A 12,067-nucleotide genomic window follows, 5' to 3' on the forward strand; every position below is an offset into this window, starting at 1 on the left:
TTTCAGCTTTCCAATTGTGAACTTTCCATTTCTAAGTAGCAACATTCCAGTAGCACCTGCATACGGGGTTTATATCTCCCAATTAATACGATATTCCTGTGCTTGCATTTCCTATCATTATTTTCTTGATAGAGGGTTGCTGCTCACAAGGAAGCTATTAAATCAAGAGTTCAATGAAGAAGATGAAATCATCCCTTCGTAAGTTTTACGGACGCCATCACGAGTTGGTTGACCGTTATGAAATAACCATTTCACAGATGATATCGGATATGTTCCTTACGTCGTAACTACAATCCCCTTCCCTTTCATGAATGTGACCTACCGAATTAGACTATTTACCGGATTTGTTATGACATAAGCAACACGACGGGTGCCACATGTGGAGCAGGATCTGCTTACCCTTCTGGAGCACCTGAGATCCCCCTAGTTTTTTGGTGGGGTTCGTGTTGTTTATTCTTTAGTTTTCTATGTTGTGTCATGTGTGCTGTTGTTTGTTTGTCTTTTTCATTTTTAACCATGGCGTTGTCAGTTTGTTTTAAATTTATGAGTTTGACTGTCCCTTTGGTATCTTTCGTCCCTCTTTGATAGGATCTAACAGTTACTACTGTAACAGGGGAAAGTATATTTTCAAAGCTTTTAAATTTAATAAAGAATCACAAGTTTATAAAAGGTTGCAAATTTTATTTGATATCAGAAATACAGTTTTGTCTCGTCATACAGAAGCTGGTACATGTGATCTGAAAAATAAGGCATAACTTTATAATATACATGGATAATCCTGGTACCTTTGATACCCATGGAATCAACAATTTCAAGATTGTGTTACGGAATTTTCCAAATAGAAAGATTAATTCAATTACAGAAATTTCAAATAATTTGTTATGATACACTTCTTTAACAAATATCACTTTTTCAATACGTTGCAGAATCAAAGACAAGTCATAAGATAATACAACCAATACAAATAATGTTATAGTATTCTCCTTTAACATATCTGATAGTAGCTTGCTGGAAAATATATAAATATTATATGATTTACAGTTTGCAAGTAGATGATTTAAAGGAAGCTTCAGCAACACATAATTTTTAAAAGTCATTCACCTTTTTTTTAATTTAATTTACTATGAGTCCATCAAATCTATCATGTGGCTTGATCATGGAACCAACTATAAAAAATTACATACATTTGTTTACAGTAGTTACATACATCCTTAAATCTTTAAATAGAGATAATAGTAATTAAACTTCATTTACCATAACTTTGATTTGATCATGTTTTAGACAAAACATACCCTCAATATTGTTTTCATACATTTTGATGTACAATTTGACGAATTTATTGTTTTTCAAGTTAATACATATGATGTAACTTATTATCTGACATGCTCAGATATTTGTGTATACATCGGAAGGTATGTTAAACATACGGACACAATACAAGTGAACATCAGTCTTGTAATGACCTTTATCCGGCAGGCCCGACAGAAAGGGGAGCAACGTACATAAAATATTTCGGATATTCTAAACTAAATGATAGACATTGTGCACGTAAAACTTGTTTAAACCCACAGCATATTGTGTTGTACCGGACAGGTTATCTGGACCACGTTGTACATACACATACATCTTTGTTTGAAAATAATTTTCCGAGGAGTTGGGTGTTGTTGATTACTAATGGTCTGTTGCACTGTAGTGTAAAAAGTGTGATTCCTGTGATTCTTTTAATGTTCAATTATTACATGTATTTATAAAAACACATGTAAATAAAAAAAGGCAGAAACCGTATATGGCAAACTGTTATACCGTCGGACTTGGAAGCCTGAGTAAAACTACGTTTGAATTATGAAACGTAACTTTATGTATTTACCAAAGTTGTACAAAATTCGAATATGTAAAACTGTTGTTTGTTTATAGGTTAGTTATAGTAAGGTCGGTTCGATTGGGATATTGAGTTCATACGCGAGTAAACTGAGGTGGTTCAGAGTCATTCGAGCCATTGCAGTCAAAGTGTACAGTAGCATTTTGCCAAAACATAATTATATTATTTATTTTTAGATTTGTTGACCCCTAGTATGGGGAAACTAGTACATGTACAATCTGTGTAATGCCTGTGTATTTATATGAATTTTCCACAATATTATACTCATATTTATAATAAAATGTGCGCTTGTCTCTGCAAGTGGCGTCTCCCATGTAAGAGTTTGTGGTTATTTGATAAATATTTTATGTTCGTTTGAGTTTACGAATTAGAATTTAAGATTAAATAATGTAATTAAACTTCATTAAATGTATGATTAAAAAATGTGTTGTTGACCGATTAAGAAAACATAAGCGTCTTAATTTCATATCAAAGTATTGGTGCTTTCGTACGCTGTGTCTGTTCATTATATTGAATGATAGATGATAATTAAGAATTAAGTTTCTTCTGATTATTATGAAATATACTAAAACCATATAAGGGATTTCAAAACATACCACTACAAGCAACTTCCGTAATTCGATGTTTGAAGGAAGGTTTGGATAATTTTCGGAAATTCTGCACCTTTGCAGACCATCCTCTATGAACAGCTCTTTTCCGACCAGTAGAAGCTATACCGTGAACTTCACTCCAGTCAATACCACTGCCTATGCCCACAGAAAATATTTTGACACCAGCATTCTTCAAGCTCCGAGCTGCGTTCAAAGTTTTACCTTTATGCTGAGATTTTCCGTCAGTAAGAACAATAGCAATTCGTGGTACGTGATATCTATGTCCTGCAGACAATAATTAAGACTTTGTCATTCAAAGAATTTATTTTTGTGGGAAATTGTGCAAAGCAATAAAATAACAGTAATTACAAAGTGTATAATTATTTTTGATTGTATGATAACACTTTTCTGTATTTTTAAACAAAGTTGATTATAAACGTGCGCTTGACACGCGTGCCTGGAAAAATGTTGAGCAGGTCAAAAATTAAGAAAAGGTTGAGAGCACAAAAACCAAACTGTCTTGATAAACAGTTTAAATCGTTTGAGGTCAACTTTGATTTCGGCAATTAATAACGTTAGTTTAAACACAATTACGCATATGACTTTGAAATTTAAATCAAATTATATTGTTTGCCAAAGTACTGACTACTAGGTTGAAACTCTCATCGGTATTGGTACTCCAACAGATAATTGGTATAGTACCAGTAAATAAGTCATGAGAATCATGTTTACCATCTCATTTTTTACCATTTTTGTTTTATTTGCGACGGAAGAAAGACAAAGGTCTATTGAAATTGTTATATATATCTTAATAGAAAAGTACGTGTAAGTAAAATATGTTTCGCGACATGCAAAGTATTTGACACACAATATTCATTCTGTATACATATCTTTTATTTATTTTAACAGATACATGTATGCATAAATATTTTACAACATACCATATCTATATGAGAAGCTGTTATATCGAACATGATTCAGTCCACGGTAAGTATTTGTCAAACCTCCTTGATACTTGATTCTTTTAATGGCACGTTCAAGGTAGTATCTGTTGTTATAGTCCTTCAACTTTATTGAGGTTTTGACAGACGTTGAAAACACATCTACTCCAATTTGAGTGTTGTAAGGTCCAATGTAAAAATTATCTGCAATGCTTGCAACAGTATTCAGCATTATTTGAAAATTGCTTCTGCCAACACTTCCTGACATATCTAAGAGAAAAACAATGTCTCGTTTTCCTTCACACCCTGAAAAAAAAAGTTTTCAAATTGTACAATTCTAATAATTAAGAGGAAATGTTCGGTTAATGTAAATGGCATATACTACTACATATAGTATATTGAAATATTGGATTCCAAATCAAATATCTGATATTATTCCATATTGGTATTATTTTAGTAGGTTTCTCTATATGAATTGGATTTTGAATAAAAAAGCATATTCACCTGAGAAAGTGTTATTCACCGCGCTAAACGTCACGCGCTTTTACATGCAACGTTATGGTAAAATGTTTCGTGTAAAAATTTGTTTTGGTATATGTTTGTCATTAAATACATTTTCTTTTTTCGGAATATGGAATAAAACAATTACTGTCTTTTGTTTCGGTAAATATGGGGTTTTATTGACTTTTGAAAAACTGATATTCACTTCGGCCGTCGGCCTCAGTGAATATCAGTTTTTCAAAAGTCAATAAAACCGCATATTTACCTCATCAAAAGACAGTAATTGTATAATATTGCACTAATGCAATAAATTTTCAAAATTCATGACGTCATCAACGTTTAAATCTTAGTTTAAACCAATTTTTACTGTCAAATATTATATTGCTATACAATAAAAGGGTTATTGCATGAATATTGGGGAATATTGTCCCTCGTAGAACATATATTGCACTCGCAAGCTCGTGCAATATAGAATTCTACTCGGGACAATATTCCCCAATATTCATGCAATAACCCTATATTATTTTTGTTTGAAAATTACTCCCTTTTCAAATTTGATAAAAAAAAAAATGGAGGATGACCTACTTTTGACGATGAAAGAATTTTAATATAGAGTATTTTTTATATGTTTGTCTCTTAGGTAATTCATTGTCAGTGGCTTTGAAATTTTTCTCAATTTTTATAGACTCTCGGATAAAATAAGAATATGGCATTTGAAAATTATTCATTATTAGGTAAATGTCAGAAAAATATAAACTTTTTTGAATGAAGCTGAGAAACTTCGTTAAGGGCGAGGTATGTTTATATTTCTAAATTAATTCTAAATTAATTGTTAACAAAATTTTAGAATTTATGAAATACTAAGGTTTTTCTACTTCAGGAATAGATTACCTTAGCTGTTTTTTACAAAACCTTTTTATTTTTTGGTCCACAATGCTCTTCACTTTCGTACTTTATTTGGCCTATTCAACATTTTTTTATTCGAGCGTCACTGGTGAGTCTTTTGTAGACGAAACGCGCGTCTGGCATATACATGTATATGGATTTTCAAATCCTGGCATCTATGATGAGTTTATTTTCTATCGATACCTTCCCCATTTTTGTGCCGAAAACAAAAAAGTTTATATTTTTCTGACATTGACCTTATGTGTTTTATACTGCAACTTAGATTAACACATTTTCAAATTTTAGACTTATTGTCATCCCTAAATGGACCTTTGGTAGTAGAAAAGGCGATCCATGATGAAATTGACATTGCAAAAAATATAGCTGTGTTTCTAATTTAGGAAATAACTACAGTTACAGAATAAAAGGTTTTATATTTCACTTACTATCTTTTCTAGCTTCAACTGTGATGACATGCAATAACATGAATAGTATGGTTCCTATTAACATCCTCATTGTGATGGGCTGTTTAACTTGCTAAAAAATAAAACATTGAATTAGAATAAAATGAAGGTGTTGCTTTTTTTTTTTAACAAAATCTGGTATTGATGTGTTTGAGCTTTTGATTTTGCTATTTTACTCGGGAGTAGGGACTTTCAGAATTTTCTTATGACAGCGGTCTTTTTGTTATTTTACTTTTTTGTAAGGGGAGTGTTATGGTTATTGTATTTTTCATTTTGATTTTTGACAACTTTTGATATATTTTTTTATTTTTGTTTTTGTTTTTTTTTTTTTTAGTATAGCTTTGTGTGTACCATCTAACAGAACTTAATATAATTATCATTGTAAATATTGAATTATTAGTGGAAAAGTAAGGAGACACAAATTACCATATAGAAAAGCTCATTTATTTACTTGATTTTAACAGGAGTTCTGTCTGAGAGTCAATTAAATAGTTAACGATACGGAAAAACAAATCAATCAGTATGTTTTTTTAAAGAAAGAATAAAACAAGCTGTATCTACTCACGCTACTTACGTTGACTGTCACACTACTGCAGTGACAACTACAGCAATATGTTACAAAGTCATATATATAGTTACATGTACATAAAACGTCACAAAACAGTGTATCGAGTTTCAGGATGTTTTTTTGTAGGATACTTGGAAATTTGGCTTTTCACAGCAATTATTATGACTGTAGTTCTGGAAATTTATGCGAAATTACTCACAATATAAAAAAGAAGATGTGGTATGATTGCCAATGAGACAACTGTCCACAAGAGACCAAAATGACACAGACATTAACAACTATAGGTCACCGTACGGCCTTCAACAATGAACAAAGCACATACCACATAGTCAGCTATAAAAGGCCCCGATAAGACAATGTAAAACAATTCAAACGAGTAAACTAACGGCCTTATTTATATAAAAAAATGAACGAGCAACAAATATGCCACACATAAACAAACGACAACCACTGAATTACAGGCTCCTGACTTGGGACAGGCACATACATAAATAATGTGGCGGGGTTAATATAGAAGATGTGGTATGATTGCCAATGAGACAACTATCCACAAAAGACCAAAATGACACAGACATTAATAACTATAGGTCACCGTACGGCCTTCAACAATGAGTAAAGCCCATACCGGATAGTCAGCTATAAAAGGCCCTGATAAGACAATGTCAAACAATTCAAACGAGAAAACTAACGGCCTTATTTATGTAAAAAAATGTATGCGGGATCCCAACCCTCCCTCTAACCTGGGACAGTGGTACATCAGTACAACATAATAACGAACTATACAAATCAGTTGAAAAAGGCTTAACTCATCAGATGGACAAAAATACAAGTGGACGTGGCCGGGTACTTGTACATCCCGAAAAAAAAAAGACACTAGGAACAGATCTGAGAGTACTCACAGTTATCTGACTGCTAGTTCAAAGCCACTATCAACTAATAAAACAAATCATGCATCTAAAACTAAACTATCAATCCGTACACATCCAACATCCAATGGACTTAGTGTAAAGACGTCATAAACAGCCAGAGAAAAACATGCCACAAGACAATCGATCTTTTTTTCAACGATGGTCAAAAGTTTCTTATTTTTTACTTTAAATAAGTAATGTGTTCATTAATACTTTGGATATTGTGTTTAATTTATTTATCAAATTTAAAGAGACCCTTTAAAAATACCAAAAACTAATGTATTATTTGATTTCGCTTTCTTGACGTCCAGTAGCAATTATTTCAACCATATTGAGTACGAGAAAATTTATTTGGCAAGGACAAGGACGAATACCGGAAAATTTAAACAGCCATTGGGAAAAAGGGTAATATGGATAATGTTATATATTTTACTTGCAACAGGCCAATAACGGACCTCACAGTGTTGTTGAAAGAGTTCGTAACTTCAACACCTTAAACGAGGACCGCCTTGGTATTCTTGTGGTAGCTTGATCGCCTCTAGTGCGGGATGTGTCAGATCAAATCCCCGATTGGGTCCAACCAAATACCTGTAATTGATATTTACTACCTCTTCGATTAGCACACAGCATTTAAAAGTATGAGCAAGTACCTGTCTTGAGTTTAATGTGTCCGGGAAATGTCTTTTTATTGACTTTAACCTTGTGGAGTAGCTTAAAGATCCAACTGAACGATTCGGTCTAATATAGCAGGGTTTATAATATATCACATTATCAATTTTCATCTCAGTCATCATTGTCTATATAAAGGAATTTTACGCGACTGTCATACAGGTGAGAGGTTTTGCTAGCTATAAAACCACAGGTTTAATCTCCCATTTTTATTTTCTACATAAGGAAATATCTGTATCAAATAAAACAACAGTAGTATACCGCTGTTAAAAATTCATAAATCGATTGAGAGAAAACAAATCCGATTTACAAATTAAAACTGAGACAAAGACATCAACTATAAAAGGATAACAACGGAACAGTTGAAACACTTAAATGCACCAAAAACGAAGTCCAACAAACATAGAAACAGAAGGAAAAGTCAAATATATATGACAGTTATTTCAATTTGTCTGATGTGATTGAGCTTTTGATGTTGCAGTTGTTAAGGAACCTTTCGTTTTGCAATTTCCTTGAGTTTCGGATTTTTTTTACTTGTTTCATTTTTTTTTCTCATACCGTTTCTTGAAGATGTGAAAATACTTGAAGAAATGAATGCACTAAGATTACTTGTTCTCCATTATTTTACAAATTATTTTATAGGTTGTTTAATTTGATTTGAAATTACGTTTCCTGTCTTAAAATTTCAATCAAACACGCTTTTAACTTTTTCAATGGTATAAATGATAGCAATTTTGTAATTCGAATTTGCCGTTAATTAATTTTATGATTCTGCCGAAGTGAAGCTGGTACGATTATCCAACCCTCCTCCGTATGTGCATCTTTTTAATGCAATGTACCTGTTTCGTTTCAATATTATATCGATAGTGACTTTTTTTTCAATTATCAAGACATATAATTCACATATAGTTTTCTTCGTATAAGATTTTCAACAAGTGTGATTTTTATTCAACGCAAGGGCACCAGCGGTAACACTAAAAAAATCCAAAAAAAGTGGAATAATAAAATGGATCTAACCACCATAAAAATTGTCTACCATGTATATGTTGTTAATTTTTGTCATTATTCATTTTAAGAATTTAGAGGGGAAAAGTTATTTAGACTTAAACGGTTAATAAAGATATGTTTGCAAATGCCATTATTAATATTTCAAACTATTTTTGCATTGATGTTGCACTTCGATATTTACAGAATAGCAAAATTAATAGACACAGATTGGAAATATTCGAGTGCCACATGTGGAGCAGGATCTGCTTACCCTTCCGGAGCACCTGAGATCACCCCTAGTTTTTGTTGGAGTTCTTGTTGCTTATTCTTTAGTTTTCTACGTTGTGTCATGTGTACTACTGTTTGTCTATTTGTGTTTTTGGTTTTGAGCCATAGCATTGTCAGTTTATTTTCGATTTATGAGTTTGATTGTCCCTCCGGTATCTTTCGTCCCTCTTTCAGACACTTAAATAAAACCATTTGTAATCATGTAGATATATTCCTCTCAAATAAGGGCCTCGTGCATGGCTTTCCTCTGCGTGTTTTGTTGTTTTAACATTATTCATTGAATTTGAATTCCTTCGAAATTTATTCAGTTTCAACTTTCTTGATTCGAGCATCACTGATAAGTGTTTTGTAGACGAAACTTGCGTCTAGCGTTCAAATTTATGAAACTGATATCTCTGAAAAATTAGCGTTTTCTTTGATAGCTATACGGTTACCCATATATTCAGTTTTTGGGTTTTTTCAAACATATTATTCGCCATACAACTCTCTCTTTATTTAGATAAACAATAGATAATAAAACTACCCTGATTCCCTTCTGTTACACAGACAATTTAAAGCCTAGTCAGTAAGGTTTGCTTTTTATTCTATTGATTTGACTATACCCTGAACATCTCATACTGTTAATTCATTTAAATGTAATAAAGCAATTCATGTATAGGAAAATGTGACGCAATTTTGTCTACAAGTAAATGTAGCATATGTAAATTGACGTAAATAAATTAAATTGTAAAGTCAAGTGTCTATTAATTATATATTCAACCCAGTGAAACTATCGGTGCATTTAAACGAATACTGAATGAAAAAGAGCTTTTTGTTTCAGTGTTTGCACAATCAAAATAACTAACCAAACAGCTTACAATGTTAACGTCAATGAAGAGAAAATATGTTTTGAGATGCACCTTTAATAACCTTCATGGGTATTTATATTGGGCAAAAATTTACATAAAATTGAAATAATTCTGCTCCTTTGTTCTTAAATATTAAAATCAATACTATTGTAGACAACTGCAATTATTGAAATTAAAGGTTTGACGATACGAAATGTATATTAAGGCAGGATAAATATATCAAGATTTCATACGTGTAATAAAACATACATTATTGTGACATTTATGTAAATGCATGTCCTACAATTATCATACTCTATCACGAAAAGCATACATGTATTCAGCGGAATTTAAGTTTTCTATGCATGATAAATAATCCTTTAACTCATTGTTTCAAATAACCATCATAGTGACATACATTGTTACAGTACGTTTTTTCTTCGTCTAAAAAACACTTTTTGAAAAAACATGCGTCCAAGCGCTTTCCTAGATTGACCTTCATCAGGAATGCTCAAACTGAACCTTTTGAAAGCTAGGGATCCAAAATTCTAAAAAGTTGCGACAAAAACGTCTAAGGTAATTTCTGCCTGGGATAAGAAAATCCTTAGTTTTTTTGAAAAATTCAAAGTTTTGTAAACAAGAAATTTATAAAAATGTCCTCATTATTGATATTCGTTTCAACACTGAAGTGTTGACTACTGGACTGATGATACCCTCGGGGACGAAACGTTCACCAGCAGTGGCATCGACCCAGTGGTGTAAATAGTTAATTTCATTCATCGTGAGAACAGACTTGTATGCATCATATACTAGTAGTTGAATTCCTGCACGGTAATGCACTGACATTTTGTATTGGAATTTGATTTGTTTGTCAAGCTGTGTTAATGTGATATGATCATGTCATGTTCACCGATGATTTCAACTCGATTTAACGTAGGTATGGGGACAAACAAAACATCTAGCTTTACATCAATAATCCTTGCAATTTATCAATTGATTCAAATACTTAGACATGTATTTTTAATGCGGACTATGTGACCTGGAACAGGAAGTACGGTATAAAATAAAGTCTGATCACTAGGTGTTATAACAATTCATATGATTTACGGTTTAATGAGATTGAGAATGGAAATTGGGCATGTGTCAAAGACACAACAACCCGACCAAAAAGCAAAATACTTTAAAGCTAAAAGGTGAAGTATCTGTTTACTAGATAGATACAGTAGTTTCCCACTTTATGACAAACTAAATCAAATAAGTTGACTACTAAATGATCCTTTTTTGAAAACCATTTACGATGGGTCGATGCCACTGCTGGTGAACTTTGCGTCCCCGAGGGTATCATCAGTCCAGTAGTCAACACTTCAGTGTTGAAACGAATATCAATAATGTGGTCATTTTTATAAATTTTTTGTTTACAAAACTTTGATTTTTTTTGATTTTCTTTTCAAAATTCCTGTATTTGGTTTTAATGTTATATTTGTGATTCTCATCGTATTTTGTCTAATGCTTAGTCCGTTTCTGTGTATGTTACATTTTCATGTTGTGTCGTTGTTCTCCTCTTATATTTAATGCGTTTCCCTCAGTTTTAGTTTGTTACCCCAATTTTGTTTTTTGTCCATAGATTTACGAGTTTTGAACAGCGGTATACTACTGTTGCCTTTATTTACGAGACTTTACCAAGAAATTGAAGTACTTTGCGTTATTTCATTAGTTATCTGTTCGTAATGGGAGAACCCTTATTTATATTACGTGCAATAATTCCTACATAACCTCCTTGGAATAGAGGGAATTTCTAATTACTTGAATTCAAGACGGTTATAAATATCCTTGTATCATGGATACTGACAGAGAATATCCCAAAAGTGTCATAAAATATGTGAAATACAATCAAGAAAGAGAAATCGTCCATTTCTTCCACTTTACTCGTGTCGCTAAGCATTCTTTTTTTTAACATTATAAGATTATTTTTTTTTATATAACATACTCTTTCAAAGTGACATCAACTTCTAATCTTCACTTTCAATAACATACTATTTTAAGTTTTTTGCATCTTATACGTAAACTGAAAGATTGTGTCTCGTAAAAGGAGTCCTCGTTTTTTAGAATAATTGTTAACAAAATATATACCTACTACATAACAAATATAGGATTTGTTCAGAACTCGTCATATATTTTACCTAATTATCAATATAATCATTTTCATGAAATATAAGATTTTGTTGAAACTTACTATATGTAGTTAATATCTAATTTTTTAAGGATATTTTGATATAATTTTTTTATATACGTTTTTGATTGTTAATAGTTTGTTTTAAAGTTTATTTATGTGTATATATACCAACAGATATGTTCATATCTTATTTTCAGTACCAACGTTGTTTACTATTAATTTTGTGTCCATTCATCTTATTGCATGATTGTGTTTTTCACAATATAATTGAAAGTTTAAAATGAAATAAAGATTTAAGAAATAATTGATGCAAGCTATACTTTATTGTAGTTTTAACATAGGTAGGCATTAAATTCGTGATTATTTTTGCCCGAGCGGTAGTGAGGG

The 12,067-nt window shown here is 31.8% G+C and overlaps 1 protein-coding gene across 1 annotated transcript; it reads right to left on the reverse strand.

The window, feature by feature from the left end:
• Positions 1–660: 660 nt before the first annotated feature.
• On the reverse strand, positions 661–5,867 carry LOC143071715 (matrilin-1-like). The gene is made up of 6 exons (XM_076246215.1): positions 5,835–5,867; positions 5,243–5,333; positions 3,411–3,716; positions 2,476–2,754; positions 1,102–1,166; positions 661–737 (listed from the first exon to the last, which is right to left on the reverse strand). Exons 2-5 carry the CDS (start codon positions 5,310–5,312, stop codon positions 1,114–1,116), a joined length of 708 nt encoding a protein of 235 aa, XP_076102330.1. The 5' UTR covers positions 5,313–5,333; positions 5,835–5,867; the 3' UTR covers positions 661–737; positions 1,102–1,113.
• Positions 5,868–12,067: the final 6,200 nt, after the last annotated feature.

Source organism: Mytilus galloprovincialis, chromosome 4 (assembly GCF_965363235.1).
Source record: "Mytilus galloprovincialis chromosome 4, xbMytGall1.hap1.1, whole genome shotgun sequence".
Lineage (NCBI taxonomy): Eukaryota > Metazoa > Mollusca > Bivalvia > Mytilida > Mytilidae > Mytilus > Mytilus galloprovincialis.

Excerpts from the sequence above, each read along its gene's own strand:
- LOC143071715 (XM_076246215.1), bottom strand. The coding sequence starts at position 5,312 with ATGAGGATGTTAATAGGAACCATACTATTCATGTTATTGCATGTCATC. Across the intron at positions 2,755-3,410 it reads CAGCTTCTCATATAGATATG|GACATAGATATCACGTACCA; the intron begins GTATGTTGTAAA and ends TATTGTCTGCAG. Across the intron at positions 1,167-2,475 it reads TACGGAAGTTGCTTGTAGTG|TTGGTTCCATGATCAAGCCA; the intron begins GTATGTTTTGAA and ends AATTTTTTATAG.